Source organism: Buceros rhinoceros, unplaced genomic scaffold (genome assembly GCF_000710305.1).
Source record: "Buceros rhinoceros silvestris isolate BGI_N320 unplaced genomic scaffold, ASM71030v1 scaffold10169, whole genome shotgun sequence".
NCBI classification, from domain to species: domain Eukaryota; kingdom Metazoa; phylum Chordata; class Aves; order Bucerotiformes; family Bucerotidae; genus Buceros; species Buceros rhinoceros.
The window spans coordinates 87,783-109,202 of NW_010433317.1; the positions used below are offsets into that span (position 1 = coordinate 87,783).

General features: G+C 36.7%; 1 protein-coding gene across 1 annotated transcript in view; it reads right to left on the reverse strand.

Moving 5' to 3' along the window:
• Positions 1 to 21,420, reverse strand: part of PDGFC (platelet derived growth factor C) — a gene marked incomplete at its 5' end in the record, with an annotated part of 50,610 nt that overhangs the window by 6,926 nt on the left and 22,264 nt on the right. The window contains one exon of the mRNA XM_010144065.1: positions 204 to 411. Coding sequence (XP_010142367.1) covers positions 204 to 411 — 208 coding nt within the window. The remainder of the gene's footprint in view (positions 1 to 203; positions 412 to 21,420) is intronic.

The window sequence follows — 21,420 nt, forward strand, 5'->3', positions numbered from 1 at the left end:
CTGAATTCCTTTGAGTTTAGTAATTGCCCTTTTTCAGATAATATAATGGTGAGAACAGAGAACAAAAACTATCTCTGCTGTATTTCTAACATATTCCTTTACTGGAACCAAAATTCAAGGTGAAGAATGCTCTTAATTACTGTTTCTTTGTTAAGAAAACAGACCCATAGAAAGCTGCAAGGCCAGACAGAAGAGTAATTTACCTCTTGATTTCCTCCCATGAATATATGCCTTTCCAAGAAGTTGCCACGTCGGCCTGTACAAATCTTCCAAATCCAGTTGCCACCGATCTGGTTCGAGGTACCGGATAAGTTCTTCCACAGTACTAAATCCAGCAACAGCATTGTTTAATACATCTAATGGTAAAGCTGATGGGGGCAGCAATGATGGGCTAGGTGCTTCTGTGTGGTGCTGCAATCAAAGTCAAGAGAAGAGTACCAGTCAGAGGGTTAATGGATCTGCTTTGATGAAGTGCTGTACGTTACGAAGTTACATAGCTGGGAAAGTTTATAAGCTGCTAGATTGTTTCCAGTGTATAGTTTACCTAATAAGACAAATGACCAGAGTCAAAAAGTACCTAATTATTCTTCAGCGATAATTGTAAACAAACTTCCCCTAGACAGTTTTCCCACTTCTTACATTCCTAGCCTTGAAGATAGCATGCCACTATACCTGCTCTTTGAAGAAGTTCACTGAATGATGGACATTGTAGAACAGAGTGGTTTGAAAATGTGGCCCCACTGCAGGGAGTTACTGTAACCCTCTAGAAATTGGAGGAAACACACATTTCACACACTGCCTCTGAAACTTAGCCACAATCTTTGTCGTCTTCTCTTTCAATGTAAAATATGAACATACTCTAGCACACAGTTAGCAAATATTCCCACTTTCACCTCTAGATGAAAAAAAACCCCACCAGTAGTGTTTCATACAGAAATTCATAAGAATTATGTTTGTGGTTAAACAATAATCAACAGAGTAATAACAATATCTGACACTACTACAATTATTTCTCCCTTAAGAAGAAAATAAAGCATGTTCCCAAGGATATCAAAAGTACTTAAATGCTGAAAACGAGTACTGAAAAAGTTTATGTACTTTCCTGTACCACAGATCTCACTGACAAACTCAGTGGATCGGGGTTACTCAGCCACAGACAATTCAAGCAAAGCGAGACTTCTGGTTTTGCTCTTTATAATCTGTTTAAAAAGTATACATTGATTTGTATTTTCAAAAGAATGAAAAGGGGCAGGAGGGCAGCCTAAGCAAGGAGCTGCTACTGCACCACCGTAAGTTTCTTTAGCCTTTGCACAGGCAGAGCTCTCTACAGACATTATGTCCACAGTACTACTCTAGAGCAATTTATCAAGGCCATGTAAAAAGGATGAAGAACGATCTGAACTGATGCTGATGTAGGGGATGGGAAGGACGAGAAACCTCAATCTTACATGCGTAGTGCTACATGTATCACTGCTCTCAAATGTCACTCATATAAGATTTAGGGAAATTTTATTCACTGTAAGTTCACTCAGGTTTTGTGAAAGGTTGCCCAGAAAGACTGCGCAGTATCCATCGTTGGAGGCTTTCAATACCTGACTTGATAAAGCCCTGAGCAGTGGTCTCACCTCAGAACTGACCTACCTTGAGCAGGAGGTTAATCTAGAGACCTCCAGCGGTCCCTTGCTGAATTCTCCTGCAAGAATCTTGTAATAGTGAAAATGAAGGACTGCATGCTCCTCCAGCAAGTAAACCAACATGATTCTTGTCCCTTTCCTGTGCAGTACATGTCAGCACTGCACAGCATTGACAGATATGTATTTCTATATTTATTAATTTATAAATATTTCAAAATCCTCACACCATTTTGTGTTAAAATGGCACTCTCAGTACTCTAATGTAAAGTGTATACGGACTACAGCCATCTATAATGTCAAAACAATTGTGTTCATTTAGCTTTTCAAAATGATCAGAGAAATGGATGAGAAATGTAACAGTTGTGAAGGAAAAAAATTAGTAAAATAATCCTTGCAACACTACATAGTAAACAGCTGTTTTCTAACCTACATAGTCTGTATGTAGCTTGTACAGCTACCACAGCCTATGATAGCTGTATTTCATAGCACTAATTACATTTTCCTTTTTTTGCTCTCAATTCTGTTAAATATCCGTTTTTGGTTGCAGCTTAATGCATGGTTGAAGTGGCAGCAAATGGAAGTAACCACCACTCTCTTCCTATTTTTTGCTTCAAGGGTTTTTCTCCCGCCGTCTTCCAGAAATGCAGTCACTAGAATGATTGTGCTGCTTTTTAACTGGCTGTCTTTCAAAGATGATATGAAACACACATCTAGTGTGCTGCTACTATTAACTTTACCATATTTTCATCTTGCTAATCTAGCATCATTTCCAGCAGAGCGAGCGAAGCAGTTGCTTCCCATTCTGGATGAATGTGGCTTTCTAAAAGTTAAAACATTTCTTTTCCTTTTCACCGCACTGCCCACATTAAAAATAATAATACGTTGATCCATTTATTAGGTTATGATAATAAAGCAACAGATTCTGGCCTATAAATTTAAACATTTGCTCTTAGCAAAATGTGCTATTCAGCATGTTTCAAAATAGAGCTGTAACACTGTAATTCAGATGGTTAAAAAAAAAATTATTCTAGAATTTTTATTCCTGTTTTTTTCCAGGACAATGTATTTGTAACCATCATGTTTCCTGGTTTGAAGGTGTAGGATTTTGCTAAAGGGAAAAACAAAATAAGGATCAAATGGTAGAACTAGTACCTGAAGAAATAATAATAATAATAAAAAAAAATCTTCTATTTTGTTTCCAGCTGAAGAGTTGACTTTGGTGACTCACTTCTACTGAGATTTTTTGTGGACAATGAAATAAATGGATTCCAGATGAAAATTCATCTATTTCCACATTTACAACTTAGAACATGCATGCTTAGCAATACATCTATAGGAACTAGCCCATCAGTTTACGTAATTCTGGATTCGGGAGGCATTTGCCTGAGTTAAAATGGTATGAGGACATGGTGAATCATTGTGCTTAATGGCAACACTATTAAAGTTGTCATCACTTTCTAATCATTCTCACAGCAAACTCAAAGTAATTGAAACAGCAAAATTGTGCAACTTTGAAGATGAATATTTTCAAATAGTTAAAATCTCAATATTAAGAATGTTTTTCCCAATATCTTAGTCAGTTTAAGTGACAGTTAAAATGTACCAAAGATTAAAGATAACTGATATCATAAAACTATAAATGCTGTCATTTATAATATAACTTAATAAACTTTATGAAATTTCAATTTAATAAATTGCTTAATATAAACGGTAATTCAGATTATACTCTGAGTTGCTTTTACTTGCTAACAGATTCTACTTATTGTTTAAATTTTTTGGACAGGACATTCAAGATAGCATAAACGGTATTCCTTTCTTTGACTAAAATTGCATCTTGGAATTTTATACAATGTATAATTTCAGTCAGCTTTCTCAGTTTGTTTGTTTGTGGGGTTTTTGGTGGGGGTCTGTGTGTGTTCTATAGGCAATATTTACACCTGCAAGAACATTTTACTCTCGGAGAAGATACCAGGAGAAATGACTTAATGCAAGAAATTAAAACTCAACTTCACTGATGGGGACATACCTTTTAGAACAAGCAAATACGAAACTTCACCATAACTCTGAAACGTAGCATCAGAATTGCAACTTCAAAACGCTCAAATGCTCCTTAAACGGAGCTTTTCCTCACTTCATAGCAAGTCCACAACTTCTACTGTAACTCCTCACAATTAAACAATCTCAGATAAAAATCCATATGCCTAGAATTTAATCTACAACTCTCTTGACATTCCTACCCTGATGCTTGCCTCCCCCTGCATGCCTGACAAACTGAAGTCAAGCCACTCTCTGTGCAGTGCTACTGACATGAGTATCAGTAGGTCTCAGAGTTGCTGTTTTGCTGCAGAACACCTCCTCACAGGAGGACCACCAGTAAGTTCGGTTTTGCTCCACTATGTTGATGGAGACAATGAAGATGACCTTACAATGAAGTAGCCATCTGTCAGCTGTACATCATAGCTGGCATTACCTAACTTACTCCACAGAACTGTATCACGTCTCCCCTCACAGGTCAGCTAGCACATAACCAACCTGTGATAAAACAGACATCTCTTTATCTGACAGGTGAGACATAACCCAAGAAAGCAGACATTTGCTTAGGTATAGCAGTTACCCAAAATATCCTGATGGAGTTATCTGCTGATAGAGACCACTTACTGGGAAGTGATGTTCTCCAAGCTTTTCTACAATAAATACTCATCAACAGTAAAGACTTTTTCTGTTATAACAGCAGCACATCTTCAATTAATACCAATGTTTTAGGCCTGAAGACCACCTTCTTTATTTTTTTGCCTGAGCATGAACAATTTCTGTCAAGACAGATTTGAAAAATACATCAAGTTCTGTATCTTAACGTGATTCCTCTAGTACACAAAATACTCTGTGGTGTTTGGTTTTGTGCCCAAGAAACAATTTCAATTTACTGTAATTAGAATAAACATGTTCAAAACCTTGACAGAGCCAAACAGTTGCATCTTTACTGTTAGTTAAAATGATACAGGATGAAAACCAGAGCAGAAAACACAGAGTTTCTGCTGCTCTGTAGAAGAGCCAGGAATGACAATTAGTGTTGGATCAAACGGAGTTTTCATTAAGTCTGTTTATATTGTATTTCTGTATGTGTACTTCACTGTACCAATACAAATACCTTCTAGAAATTCCCTAAGGTGTTTACAAGTGCAAATGCCAGGAAAATAGACCAAATTTAGGCATCAGTTTAAGATATGGGCTTGGGAAAAAGGAAGGAAGTAATATAAAGAGTAACTTCAGAAAACTATCCAGTCCTGAAAATTATACAACAGTACCCCAGAAGAAACATGCATGTTACACTAACACATGCGTGTTACCACTAACACTATGTTAGTGGTCTCCTGTTAATGGAATCAAAGCTACTCCATCTCGCCTCTTGCTCAAGGCAAGGGTAGGACACTCTTATAAGTAGTATAAAGAGGTGACCATCAGTGAAGCAGAAAATCTGAACAAAAACTACAATAAGTGAATTTGAAATTACCCTGAAGCTGACGCTTGAAAGATGATTTAGTATGTAGCCTAACTTGAAGACTTGTAATGAATTTCTTGTTCCTGGCTGAGGAACTTGTTCCTGACCCTGAGCATAGCATTTAGACCACAGCTTCATGGTGCAGAGCATCTGGCAGTAGCATCTTCTTGCTATGCCTGCATGACTGTGTATGCGGCTGCATCATAAACAGGAAGTAATCTTTCTAAAAAAGAGTATTTCTCATTTTCTTTTTTCTTTAACCACAATCTTATTCACAGCACAGACCTCAGTTGGCTAACAGACCTCAAAAGCACAGCAACCGCTAACACAAACATTTTTAGATTCACTCTGGCACCAAGAATTTCACAACATGAAGGTTTGTAACACAGCTTTATCGAAACTGTAAAATGAACGTAAAGGGAAGTCCTTGATCTCACGAGTTCTGAGAGAGAAGGAATACAATAAACGTTTAATAGATGCTCATTATCTGAAGAATCCAGAAGTATTTTAGATATTTAAATGGTTAAACGTTGGATATGGGACTGTATGTTATAACCTTTCCCATTCTGCAACTGTCCATCTGTTCTTTCCTTGCACTGAACCTGCTCCAAGGATAAACAAGTCACAACAAAACAGCACTCAACTACAATCTACTCAAGATCAGCTCTTAAGCACCATCACAAGAAGGCAAAGCCTTCTTTTTGCTCCTGTCACATAGGATAGGACTGTCAAGGTACCAACACTATCCCCTTCCAGTTAAAAGAGAGACGAGAAGTAATTGTTTTAGTTTGCTGCAGCCAGGAGCGAGGAATTTCGTGTTTAATAACGCAATCACTGAGTTAAGAGTGGAACAACAAAAACGAGTGAGTCAAATACTTGGCACAACAGGACACTTAAAAGTAGTGAATAATATGTCTAAAATATTCCCTCCCCACAAAATAAATGCCCATTTTTTTCATTTCTTGCCTTGAAGAAAACATTATCAAGCAGTTTCTGAGTGAAAACCGATCCATGAGTTGGCACCATTTGGAGAAACTGTTAAAACAACTGTATGGTTTAATGAGAGTAGAAGGGACTCTATAATGAGGAACCTTTCTCCTCCAAAAACCAACTAGATCAGTACTTTGAAAGAAATAACGTATTTCTTCTAATGAAATACCACTAACAGCCTTTTTTTTCTTTTTTTTATATTATTATACAGGAACATTCCAAGTCCTGCTTAGATTTAGAGATATGCTCTTGAACCTAATAGAACATGCATATTCTTGTAACACAATAAATAAAGCCTGTTTTCTTCCTTTATAATTACAAGTAGCCCTCCTATTAGCATCATTAGAAGCTATGAGGGAGAGAAGCTATCCAGCTCTTTACGAGTTTGCCCTGAGGACATAGAAGCTTCTTAGCATACCTCCTTCTTTTCTCCCATAAGTACAGGCAATATTAACTGTGAAGAGTCTCTAGAAATCCTGATCTAACTGAAAACGCAGAAACTTTTACTTGTTTGCATGTAGGCAGCACAAAATACCTAATGCATTTGTGAAAGTCACTTGTAAAGGCATCGTCTCTGTGCAACACTAACTTGCACCACTGCTGTTAGTCCTGTTCAAGTAGCGATGCAGAAGGAAGTGGAGATGATCAGCAGCTGGGCCTGGGTGCAACCACCTAGGCAGCAAAATCAAGTTCCAGGATCCAGGGAATAAGGCAAGGATGTTAACTTGTATGTGACAGAGAGGGAAGCCAGGAGGGGCAGCACAGTTCCCGTCCACTGCAGCACTTCTTTAGCTGGAGTTACTGTCACAGCAGTGAGGATGGCTGCATGAGAAACAGGAACGCCTCTCATTCCGCTCTCCTCATTTCAAGGACGTAACTTCCGCCAGTCAAGTGACATACAGGTATGGATACCAATACTCCTTAGTTTAATCAGCTACTATTCACGAGATCCAGAATGCAAGATGGCAGCACTCTCTTTCATTACTGGACCCCCAACTCTCTGCCTTTCACCGGCTCCCTACATTTTCTGTTCTTACATTGTGCTATAACCATTTATCAAAAGCTTGTCTAGCCTCTCTTCACATGCATGCGGGCCTTTTCTTTTACCTCACTGAGGACATTATTTGCTAAGTATCCCTGTGCTCGCACCAATTTACACCTTTAAGCAGACACACGTGGCTTTCTGAACTCTCAGTCTGTATTTCTGTAACGGCACTTTGAGGATTGCTTCCCAAATTGTGCATTGTTTCTACTCTCCTTTCCACAACGGCCAACAGAAGAAACGTCACAAGGGAAAGCAAGTATGTTGTGCCTTTCTGTCAATGCCTATCACAGGTGTGAATAAAAGAATAAGGATGTGTGAAAGTAGTGTTGGGAGCAGTCTGACACATCTTCAGATTAAAGGTTTAAAACAAAAACAGATTTTTTGAAAAGTTTTAAATATTTCCCCAGACAGAGTTTCTGTGCCGTTCACAGAGAAGGCCTGGAATTCTAATTGTGCTGGAAGAAATGGGGAGAAGCTCTCAAGGAAATTAGCAGCATGGAAACAGCACAGGGCACCACTAAACATCAGTTTTCTTCTGGCAAAATGCAGTGTTTTGCCTGAAACCTGTGCACCCTAACACCCTGTTTGAAATACACAGCACAAGGTGTGAGAACCACTACCGTGAAATCAAAGATGACACATACCTAAAGCAAGTTCATAAATCTCAGAGAATGCCAGCAATAGCAATAATCTCTGGAAGTCATTTTCAAAAAACTTCAGTGCTTTGATTAGCTGTTGTCATAAATATCTATAATCACATATGAGTACACATATATATGCATATTTATATATATATACACATTTTGCTTTTTCCTGGGATCACATGTATTAGTAACAACCCACACTAACTCATTTTAAATGCAGAAAGAAGAAAACTAATGCTCACAGTACTGTATTGTATGAAAGACCTTCTGGTCAATACACTTCATCGTGATAGTTGCAGTGTTTTCTATTCCTAGGAACGATATACCCACAGAGAACTATATTTCTTGGGTGCAGTTCCACAGAATTATTGATTTTTTTTTCCTCTGGTAAGTCTCATTGAAGCAGCACACACTACTTCATCAGGATTTCATAAGCACTACAAAATTACCAAATTTCTCTCTCCTGTCTCTCCTCTACTGAAAGGACTTTTTATTTTACAAAACGATCCAGCGATTCTTGTACTCTTTTGGGCAAGAGCTTTCATTCACTGATTTATTCTTCAGTTAATCAAGGAGAGAAGAGGTATAAATAATTCTGTTCGAAAGGTGTGGCATCAGCATTTCTGGCAACTGAAGAGCATACAATCCCTGCACCCCTAGAATCCATAAAGCTTGCAGATTCAGCCTGCTAGTTGCAAGAGAAGTGAAGTTTTGATGCCTTTCTACTTTTGCCATGGGTTTTTACTACATTTGCTTACATTAGGGATTTGTGGCCATAGTACTGAATGATATGGTTCTAGACAGAAGACTCACAGAACTGCAAGACCTCTCACGACTCAGATACATTTTTTCCTAAGTAGACAAACACTCAGCCTTATTCTGAAAGCATGTGCTAATGTACCGTGTTGAACAGGGACCATTTCAACACAAACAAGTAGTCTATAATGAATCAGGACTAATAACGTAGAACAAGTTATGGCACCAACTATTTCCAAGACAAAACGTTTCAAAGTGAAATCAGTGGGTCAGTTTTCACCTAGAGTCCCTTCCTTCCTTCAAATAATTTGTCTCTTTTGTTGTTTTCAGACTACTGTAGATATGCAAACTAAATTTAGGTATATAGTCCATGAGTTTCAGTTCCTAAAAAGTATCCTTCTGGCAGAGTAATAACTAAACCATAACTATTTCCAAAACCTTAATTTTTAGTGAGCATTGTCTTCTTGTTTATACATCTCTCTCTTCTAAATGAGACTTGAAACAAAATCTACAGTCAGCTTTCCCCACTTCATACAAGTATATATATATATATGCCACAAGAAAAATTAAGTCTACCTTTTGTATCCTAGTAACAACTGCAACGTTTGTGTGTTTATACAAAGCACCTGCTGAAAATTATTGAAAATAGACTATGTACAGGCAAAATGTACTCCAATCTCATTAAATCTTTCTTTGGAGAAAATCCTGCAACATGCCTTGTGCTTGCAGTATGGTGCTAAACCAAGCAAAAACCCCAATGTCCAAGAAATCACCGTCTGCAATTTTGATGATATTTTTTTTATATTCACAGAATTGTCCTAAGCAAATTAACAGCTGCAATGAGTCATTTCAATGCGAAGGAACGTGCATCTTTTATAAGCGTTTGCTAAGGGTCTGGTTTAATCACTGGTAGCAGATGTCGGCAGTGGTCTCCTGCCTTGGTGAACCTCTGTTCAGGACAGTTGGTTCTTCACATCACATGAGACTGCTTCTGATTCCTGGATGTTAAGTTTTGAAAACACAAAGTATTTTCCTAAATAGCAACTCTGCCCTCCCTATCTTAGCACCTTCTTATCTTCACTTCCTTACTATACAAACTACTCATCATGGTAGGACATTTAAGGACATTTGAAGTTTATCCTCTCTTTATCTATTATCTCTCTTTGTTAAAGGCTATCTGCAGTCTCATGCCCATTTCCAGGGCAGAACTCTATACCGATTACTTGCTGTATTTTCCAATAAATGTGATTTTTTTCTCCTCATACTGCTCTCACTGAGTAGAACAGAGACCCTTTTAAAGCTACTTCTTAATTATTTCATTACTTCATGGCTTTCTGAATACATCCACTATCACCTTTTTATATTTCAACTACATGTTCCTGAGGTAACCTGTGCATTCGTGGTTTTTTCTGTGCTTGCATCGTTCTTGTAATTAAGGCAGTAGGATACTTCACGACTGCTTTCAACAGTGATAACACTTTATACTAAAATATTCTTTCACGGATGTCCAGAACTACTTGAATGCATTATAAGTAGACAGATGAATAAGAAGTGTTATTCAAATGCTGGTATAAATAAATTCTTAATTTTGTGACTATAAACTTAAACGCAAAAATGTGTAAGGTCAGTAATAGAGATGTATAAATATCATATACCCTATCTAACACTTAATTCTGAGGGATGAATCTGATTGTTTCTTTCTATACAGTGCGGTAGTATTGCAACTGATGTATTTTTGTCTTGAAAATGGTATCTTCTAGAACACTCTATTTTGATGAATGTTTGTTACACTTGCAATTCCTTTCTAGAAGGAAAACTTTAAAAGTAATTATATATAAAACTTGAGAGCAAGTAAGAGAATCTCTCTTCTCATAAGATCCTAATAATTTTTTTAACAGTTCAGATCAAAAGTTACATTTAGAGTACAGAGACCCCTGGCTCCAAGATTAAGCTGAGCTCTAGCAGAAAGGGAGAAACAGAAAAATCCCACAACAGATTCACTTTCATTGAAACTATGATACTGTGAAGTCCTCTATACACACCTTTCGTAGGCTGAAATGTGGAATAGCTTTTACTTCAGTAAGAAAAAGGGTTTGCAACCGAATAATCTGAATTGTGCTTAAAATGTGGAATTACCGTGTAAAGGGAGGAATGTCATTGCAATTGAACAAGCAGTAATGTAAGAGCCCAATGCACAAACGAGTCAATGCAAAAAGAGTTTTACTGCAATCAGACTGCAGTGAGCACGTAGATATAATCCAATGAAAGTTTGCTCAGATCTTATTGCAAGTGAGGTTACCATGATTATTAATCACTGCATTTATAGACGTACCCAAAATTCAGGAATACAGGAAACACACATCTGTTACGTTTAGGATTTACAGATTTTTCTTTTGTTCTGTACGCAAAGCCCTAGACATTACTTGACAGACAGCAACTTATAAGGAATAAAAAGGAAGTCAACACAAGTGCAGCTGTTTTGAAGAGAAAAAAGTTTTTGTACATTCTTTTATGATACGGGATGTGGTCAGCCATAATTAAAGGACATCATGTTTGCAGACCTTTTTTTAGCTTACTCATTGTACTCAAAATACATAAAATAATACTTATAAAAAAGCCTAACCAAATGGAACAGCAGCAAGTGTTTGGAGTCAGGGAATGAACTGCTCTTTAAGGTAGAAATGGGTAGCTGTTGTTAAGAAAACGTTTACTTATCCCAGTAGGTTCACAGGAGGTTTCATCAAACATTAAACACTAGGAATGACTGTTTATTGCGAGTGGAAAGTGTGTTTGGCAAGGTCTATGAAAATTACTTCTAGAGTACATGCAATTTGAATTTGATCCTTCAGTATACATGTTAAATTGCATTCCACAACAGGTTTCTGTTCAGTTCATATCACAATAAACGGAACACACCCAACATTCCTGTAGAGCAGACACTGCAAATCAGAGCTTGTCCTGTCTTGAAGGTAGAATGTCTTTGAACAAAACATTACTTTACAGAGAAGGAACTTCATCTCTGTCTTCATGTATCTGTTCCTAGTGTCACTAAGTACGTTAGAGATTTACCATATTTTAATAGTTGTGAAGAAAAATATTTTGTATTGTTTACTTGTTGTATTTAAATTTGCTTTATATGTAGAATACACATCACCACCACAAAAAGACACGGGAGAGACTATGGCTGCATTGCCCACGTAAGGATTCTCACACTGTGTGAACAAGCCAGCTTTATAATTTGTGAGCTGGCTTTTATAGCCCTATACTGCTAACCATAATGTTATCTTGACATACTCTTAATGTTCAGCTGTATCACTTCTACCTACACATTTTCCACTATCTGTATCTTCTAATTCCCACCTCACGTTACCTCATAAACACTTTCATACATATTATGCACATAAGTATAGTAAAAGTGACTGCGCAACTGAAAGGCAAAATTAACTGTGAAGTATTCTTAATAAGATAAATTTAAGAAAAGCATTTTTAAAACCCTTGCATTGAGGAGTAAAACATTAGAAGCATAAATGCAAAATCATAAATACAAAAGTCCTCAAGTAGAATAAATAGTGTTTCAGGGGACCAAAACCTCAATAGGAGACAATGTGATCCTGTTATGAAGAAGGCAAATCTCATTCAGACATACTCAGAACAGCACAATAAACCCAGACTACTGAGCTGAAATACTGTGTTCAGATTTATCTCCAGCACTCGTAAAATACAGGCAGAGAGAAAGAGAATATTTAGAGGAAAGAGCAAGAGGAAAACATGAACTAGCATAAAAGATTGAGTGATATAAATTTCTTTTAATCTCGACAAGACTAGGCTGACAGAAGATCCGATAACAAACTTGTAAGAGAGCATCAGATGATCAGCTGTTCCCTAGTCCATCAATGACGGCAAAGATTGTTACATATTAGAAAAAATAATAATACTATGTAAAGCAGTGCAACAGATGATTGGGGATATCTCTGAAATTTTCTTCCCTGAACTTCAGGAACAGTACAAATATCTAGCAAGAATGCGCTTGGTCTATCTACTACCTACTTAGAGCAAGACAATGGCTCAGAAAAGATCCCACTCAGTTCCCTTCCAGCCTTGCAATTCTGTGATTACACAGCACCTATCTGGTAACCTCGCTGTTCCTAGAAAACATATAAAATTATGCTGATGGAAATGCTGAATTCTAGAAACAAATTAGTTCTAAATAATTTTCAAACCTGTGCTACTGATTAGCTATACCCCAAACTCTTAAGTACATATAACCAAACTAATACACCTTTTTCCTCAGTGATTATTTCTGCATCTGTACATTTTAACTCTTTAGATTTAGTCTAATCATGCTGTAATATAAATCAATATCTGAATACCCGTATATCTAAAATTATGGTTTGGGGTTTTTTTTTGTTGCATGTCAACCCACAAGTCCTTAACTCACATGAGAATATGAAAATTAATGAAGCTACTCAAATTTTGGACTTTAATTCAGATACTTTCTCTTGAAAAACAAGTAAAGAGTCATGGATTTTAATAAAAGTTGGTTCCTTGGGAGCTATAAATCAATATCTGCATACCCGTATATCTAAATATTTGGTAGAAAATTATGGTTTGGGGTTTTTTTTTGTTGCATGTCAACCCACAAGTCCTTAACTCACATGAGAATATGAAAATTAATGAAGCTACTCAAATTTTGGACTTTAATTCAGATACTTTCTCTTGAAAAACAAGTAAAGAGTCATGGATTTTAATAAAAGTTGGTTCCTTGGGAGCAGCAGAAGTTCCTCTGGCAGTGTCATTTACAATTTCTTTGAAGCCTCAAAATAGTATGTAATACAACCCATATCAGAAGATGGTTTTAGCAGCAGCTATAAAATAAAAAAGTAAACCCATTTCTGTCGTGCTCTATTTATTCAATCTCTGTGGCTGCTATTTAAAATGGATTCTTCAAAGACGGTCTGAAATCAACTACTTCATTCTAATTCTAGTAGGCTCCCAAGCAATTTTGTGCTGCTTAAGCATGAACAAATCTATTAAAATAGAATAAGGCACTCCTACAAGTATCTGCCTCAGCTGGATTCTTGGTGTTATTAGGAAAAAAAAAAAAATCTTTGCAACAGTCAAATTACTTTTATTATAATGAATAAATATGTTCTCTTCTGTACATGCATTTCCTTCTCAGCCTTTTCCTTGACTCATGTAAAAAGAAAAATGAAAGAAGATGAAATCTGCCAAGTAATAAACTCATAGTAGTAACAAATTCAGTATCTTGTAGAGCAAATTGTATTCTCCTGAAGACTGCTAGTAAATCAATCAACTTTAAGTCTGAAAGAGCTTCAGTTACAATGCTATCACTGTCCACAGATGTGGCCAAATTATCTCTAACTAAACTAGTCTGGTCAACTAGATCAAGTCTTTTGATATATGTATATATATTTATTAACATTAATTTGTTCTTGCTCCCGTAGTATGAGTAAAGACGGCACTCTCTGTAACAGAAATTATTGAAAAATCATGGTGACTTACGTTCTCAACCAGCCCATTAATCTTCCTTGTAATGCTTTAAACAAGTCTATCTGGGCATTGATTATGGCTGCAATCCTGCAGCCAGAACAGCTAGCCCTATCACACCGACTTCATGGGATCTCCCTCTGCACCCGCAGCTGCATCTCCTGGCACTCTATTCTTGCACATTCACCACACTGTAAAGCTACAAAGTGAAAACACTTACTTGCACAGGAAAGGAAGCACCATGTGCTAAAGCTGCACTGTCTTAAGCGTTCACAAATTTCTGTTCTACCTTACTATTAGCTAAAGAAGGTGGGAGGTATTTTTCTATTTCAAAAGCATAATTTTAAAAGAGTTGTAAAGCCTTCTACAGAGGCACTGCTCATTCTGTTTTTCACATGCACCGTTTTATAAAAGGCTTTTTAACACCCATTTGCAAATTAGTATTTACACAATGCAATACACTTTTCTGCTTGTGTTTATACTTAAGACTACTTTCTCCCTCAGTCGCTTATTTTCCTGCTCACTGATTCAGGAATACTGGGTGTTGCTCATGATTTAAAGCAGAATACATGGAGCTAATTACATAACAGAGACATCAAAACCTGTGGTTTTCTAAGTTCTAATTAATTGTGGTTTCACAGGCTCCTATTCATTGCACTCCAGGAAGTGGCTAGATGTGAGGTTTATTATCAGTTTAAATAAAGGGCCAAAGTGTGAGGCGTTGGTTTCACCTGAATATTCCAGTCCATAAAAGAACAATTTTCTGTGAACTGCAGACATTGTGTTCATTCTGTTGAACCCAACATTACACAAGGTTATTTGCTGCATTAGCCCCCTAGACTGAAAGATACTGGCTAACCACAAGTTTATCCTTTGATCAAGACAGAAAGTGTGCTTCAAAACCTTATGAACGAAAATGCTCATTTGACTGCTTGACAAAGCACTGCTCCACAAAGAAGCCAAGTAAGAAGATAAATGAAGGTGATATTAAAAAGGTATTATCTACAAGCACTGATCACTGAGTTTGTATTGTAGAATGTTTTTTCCTGGGCATGAGGGAGAGACATTACAATCTGCTGCAGAAGAGAGAAAAAGAAGGGGAGGAGAAAAGCACTTTGTCAAGGAAACACTGGTCAAGAACACTCACGGAAGTGATCTGAGTGGCTGCTTGCGGTGCGATTTCTTCCACCTGCCTGCCCTGCACAGCAAAGCTCCATGAGATGATCTGGTTGTTTAAATAAGAATAGAAACCCATCCTGAAGTTCCTCAATACCAAAACCGAAACATAACTGAGATGTACTGCGTGAATTACACTTACAAAGAAACGTCAAACAAGTCAGGTACGTGGACAGTGATAACTGCCATGCTATCCTGAAGAAAAAGTTGATCTAGTATTTGGAGAAAATTTTTCGGTTTTGCAAACTATTATACGTTTAAGATACATAATTGCCAAGAAGATAGAATTATCATGTTCTTAGCCTTCTTCCACTGTTTGCTATTTAAATTGAAGCTGTTTTTGACTCTTTCAGATTATCTGCGCAGTCCCACTGGACAAAGATGATGATTTGAATGAATACATTTGGATGTGTGAGCACAAACCACCTGTGGACACAAACTGTTACTTCGAGTACATCATCATAAACTTAGTATATTTTGACTGAATTTAGACGAGAAAAAATTCCCTTTGTAAGTTTATATTCCAGTTAAAAGGTCAGAAGAGAACATTTTGCTATTTTACAATTAAGGTTATATTCTTTCCTTAAATAATATATTAGTATTAGAAATGGGTAACCTTAGCAACTATCATGTGTGGTAAAAGAGAATACTGAGAAATAAGGATGTTGTAGTAAGCAACTGAAATATTGACACCTCTTTTCTTTTTTTCTGCCACTATTCCACTTCTCCCACAGAAAATTAAACCAATTTTTTGAGATAAACACTGATTGTGAACTCAGAACGATAACGTTAATACTGTTTTTAATCCAATTACTATCGAAGTTACATTCTTCCAGCCAATCTTTACTCCATTGCTGAAACTTGTCCTTGCTGTGTAATTCACTCAGTTAGGAAATTAGAGGATTAGGTAGCGTTTATGAATTAAGATCTCACTGGGCATAATGCCAATTATTTTATCGATATATTTTTAAGAAACAATTATCTATTTAAGCTTGGATAATTTGGCCGTTATTTTGATGATGTGGTCATTGTTCTTCGGACTCCAATATCTAATATTTCTTGTTGAAGGCAATGGAAACTGCTTGTTTAAAAATCTGTCTGTATGACAAAGAACTAGAATCAAAATATCCAAAGACTTTGAAAGCTTATAAATTGGAAAGTATAACTTCATCTATTATTGCAATTTCAATAGCATGCTTATCCCTACATGAAAAATGAACATTAAAATTGCATGCAATAATAAATTATCTATTACTGCAATTTCAATAGCGTGCTTATCCCTACATGAACAATGAACATTAAAATTGCATGCAATAATAAATCCAAGTTGATGTATTGTTAGAGCAAGATGTAATTATTCTCCTGACAAAACCCACAGTAATGCCATTTGTAAACAGAATGATTCACTCACGACAATTTGGCACCATGACTATTGCCAGTTAGCCACGTTCAGGTAACCTGATTTTTTTTCTTTCTCCTCTAAACTCCAATACACGGCAGAAAACAGAAAAGAGCTGCCATCCTTTCCCTGCAGCAGAAAATCCCAGTGGAAGCCACACGTGCCTGACTGCAAGGAAGCCATGGCCTATGACAGACTGTTACTGGAGACAGGACACTGTGCGTGACAGAGCCAGATCAAGGTATGAAAGATCCACACTGTGCAAGATGTATTTCTCACTGGTTCTCTCGGGGGATTCTCTAATTGTTTGATTGCGAGATTACCTTCTATAAGTATTTTATTAAAGAGAGGAAAGAGCGGAGTCTTTTATAACTATGTATACTCTCATACTTTACTAGGGAATTAATTAAAGTAATTAAATTAAATTAAGAATGGAAAGTAATGTTTTTTCCTAAAACAGTGTTGTTAAAATGATTTTTCTCTGGTTTCAGATTTTTATGATGACATAACCTTAGTATTTTGCCACTCTTCCAAGTATTAACCACGAAATTTAGTCCAACCCCTATCTATAAATTATCCACTGGCATTTTTGTATAGCACTAGTTTTGCAAATTACAGCTTTGTATGGCTTGCTTAATGACGCTCTTTAGGCTCGCATACTTATTTAAAAAATTATCGTTAACTTTTTTTAAACAGCCTGCAGAGTTCTGTTCGCCATTGGACAGCTTTAAATTTATTGATTTTCCAAATACCCCTATAATCTGTAAGCAGTTTCAGGTAACGGATTATCAGACTTTATAATGGAAATTTTATTCTTTTTTCTTCAACAGCACAGCAACTCCCTTTTCTAATTTAAAGAAGCACCATCCCAATGTAGTTTTAAGAAAATATTTAGATGCATTAGTAAGAGATACATAATTCACAGAAAAAGAGGTAATAAATGACAAAATATAAAGGGGGGCTACTTAAAACAACGGACAACAACCACGTCTCAGAAAATAATCACAAAAGCCCCTGTAAGTGTACCTGTTATCTAAACAAAAACCTGCAACCCCTCCTCACTATTTACTATCACTGTTATATATAAACACAAGGTGTTAGTTTCTCCTCTTCTGCTTAGTTTTTTTCTAAGAAATGTATGAATAAATCCTTAAGATTCCTTAAATAAAGACAGCTGCTAGTAGCTCACAAAAGTAACAGCTGATTTTACTTTGCTCTTCTTCTGTCATGACATCACCTCAAAGGTGTTTTTAGGCTTTAAATTAAGCAGGAATAAAGCGCTGCTCTGCAGTATGTCACCAGAAGAGTTTGGTATGCCAAGGCAGAGCAGAAGGGTGCTGTGGGGTTGACAGTTGCCCAAAGGCCTGCACTTGTGCTTCACCTCCTTACAGGGACTTTGCGCAAGGTTCAGGTTCACCTGTCTCTTGCATTTCTAAAATATTGGGTATTCAATATAGTCACATCTATCACATCACTGAGGTGCAGGTTTGTTCCTTAAGTTCTAATATTTATAGATATGTTTTGTTAGCAAAGTAGTAAATTACTTCCAAATTTTATCTTGTCTTTCATCCATATAAATTCCTAGCTGTAAAAGTAACTCAATTGTTTATTCTTAGTATCAATTTGGAACATAATTGAGAAACCCTTGAGAATTTTTCATTTGTCTTTCTACTGTTGATTTGATGACCTGTCTTTGATTTTTGGTGAAAAGCTGGGCTGTACTCTGAAGTGTTTTACACCAGCAAAGTTTCAAAACGCTTTTATGACACTTAATTCTACATTTATGTTGCGCCAAAAGATGTACTGTTAGTTCAGGCACCTAATTCACAGGGGGGTTTTCTACATGAAAGGTGCCTATGATTTTCTTAAGGAGAAAGGCAATTTTTAAAAGTAAAACAGTAATTTTCAAGTTATATATAAACACAAAGAGATCAACAACAGAATTTACTTTGACTAAAAGACAAGAATTCCAAGCCAAAAAAGCATTACACAGATGACTCAAGAACAGGAAATATTTTAGTATTGACTTTTGATTACCCAGAACACCTCACATTGAAACGCCTGAAGACAAATAAGCACTTGCAAGTCAGAAGAGTTCAGAAGATCAGAGCGATTTTCAAAAGATAAGTAAGGGCAACCCTATTAGCTCACATGTTAAAAGCCTTCATATATGTGGATTACCATCCTGCCAGTTAGCAAGTTAAAAATGACTTGGCATTTGGCCCCTTCCCTCAAGATATACAGACGATGACCGAGTAATTTTGATAACTTGGCTCAGCTCAGTTATCTTACTGTCCTTGGCTACCTAGTCATTTTGGTGGTATCAGCCAGCAGCGAAGTTAAGGGTCAGGTGCACAGCCTTAGCAAAATTTGTCTACAAAACAATTTTAGATGTTTTGAAGTTTCAAAAATAGTAGTGAGTTTTCTACATTCACATGCAGGCATAAATAAAAGAAAAATAACGCAAATAAAATATTTGAAAATACAAATTTCAGAAATGGAATTTACTATGCTTACTGTTCACAGAACCATAAGGATACCGATTTCTAACAAAACTACCTTATCACAGCATGTGTCTTCTAAAGGATGGTCATGCTGTTTACAGGGTATTTGTCACACTGTTAGAAGAGCACGTAGAACAAGAGATGTCTACTGAGAAACACTTAAGTTAACTAAATGCTACCAAAAGACACCAGGTCTACATCCTGGACAATAACGCATCAGATTACTAACTTACAACACACACTGAAATTTCCCCAACCACTTCACAGAACTAAAGACTGTTGTATGTGGTGTCATTAGTGTTATTATGGAGATCCCTCAAGGAATCTTTTTGCAGCTGAAAGGGAAGGGCTATTAGGAACCACCAACTTCACAATGTTTGTAGGATTACATGCAAATTTCTTCCAAAGTCTGTGCCTTCTCCTTTCACACCTTCGCTTTTCAATTGCTTTTGAACCTAGTTTTTCATGCATTAAATCACCTCTTTCAATTTGATGCCCAGCATTTTATTTTTCCTCATAAATGGTTCTTATGATTTTTCTTCCTATGATTTATTTATTGCCTATCTCAAAAGCAGAGTGAAATGAATACTCAAACAACCCGAGCATTCTGCCTATGGAAATGTCTTTTCCCAAACAAACTGCCCTCCATTTCACATGCCAGGCTTTGTTTATTTTATTTTGTTTTTTGAACAATTACAGTCCTTCAACAACATACACCATCAGGAGGAATTGTGAATTCCTTCTCCACCACTCTAGCCAGAGATAATTCAAAGAACAGATGCAACAGCTTTGTGATTATCTAGACTTTCCCATGAAAACAAAAGCAAATCCTTTTCCACAAAAATCCTGACTTCTTCAATCAATCCTTTCACCATCATTAAAAAAGTTCTGACTGCTTATGAGAAGCTAACAAACGACAGCTCATAATCCCCATCTGTAATACCAGAGGCCAGGTACTGCAAAGACAAGACAGGTGCAAATTTTGGTTTCCCATAGTGCTTATTATCTATCCCTTTTTGGAAACAAAAGGATTTCTCTTAACACCACTACCAATACCCCACATTAATCTTTCCACAAGAAAACTCTTGCCCTGAAGCTACTCTACAGTGTTATTAGTCTGTCAAGAATTTTCGCCCTGAATTTAAAGAAGTGCTTCCATCGGTCTGTGGAGTTAGACTGTGCAGTCAGTCATCTACCGAAGCTGCTCCGCAGCTGACTTATCTCAGATGTCTAGAGCTGCACCCATGATTTCATTTTTTTCCACGCAATTCTGCTGTTCCTAAGAGCCTTTCAGATCCGGACTATATGTTAAAAAAAAAAAGAGAAGTTGCACTGAGTAACTCTGTTCTGTCCCAAATTCTTCCCTTTCCTTCCTGTTTTCATCTTTTCCTATCAGACTTACGGTAAGAAAAATTAGCAGAGTACACACTAACTGGTTACTGCCTGTTTTGTTGGGGTGAGGCAATGGACAGGACCGCAGCGTGACTAAGATAATAATAATGGATAGGGACACAACATGAATGCAGCTAAAACAACATAACTGAAAATTATGGTGCTGCCTGAAACCTAGTATCAAACGTACATTTGCTTACCTTTTTTTCCACTAGCAAGTATGTCAGACACAACGTCTCAGTATTTGAAAGCACAAAAAATCTAGGACTGTGCCAGTTACACAGGGGAATAGTTTGAGAATGGGACACAGTCACTTTGCTTTGGAATTGTAGAGAAGCCATCACCATGCTTTCTCAAAAAGGTGTGAATAACAGGTTGATCCTGGAAATTGGAAAAGGGATAGTCAACTAGACAATTATGTAATACTTGAAACATAAAAAAATAAAGGTAGCAAAAAGAAAAAAAAAAGCACACAAACCCAGAAAAGCTAAAATGACCTGGGAGAACAGGAAGGTGGTGTTGCATCTTTTTTTGTTTGTTTGAATCTTTGTTTATTTGGTATTTTGGGATTGAGAAGATGGTCTTGGGTTTTTTTAACCAAACATATTAAGTGAAAAGTAGCTTATATAACATTTTGAAAAGGATTAAATAAAAAAACCCCTACCATACAAATAACTAACAGACTGTACTCTTTAGAACAGATCTGATCAATAAGATGAAACCAATAAATTTGAACCACGACTACAGACTAGTTTTAAAAGACTAAAGGAACATTTGGACATCATTTATGTTGAGATAGCATCCAACATGTTGGATAGCTCCAATTACATGGGATCAGTAAGTTCATAGTTTAAGAGTGACACATTTATATAC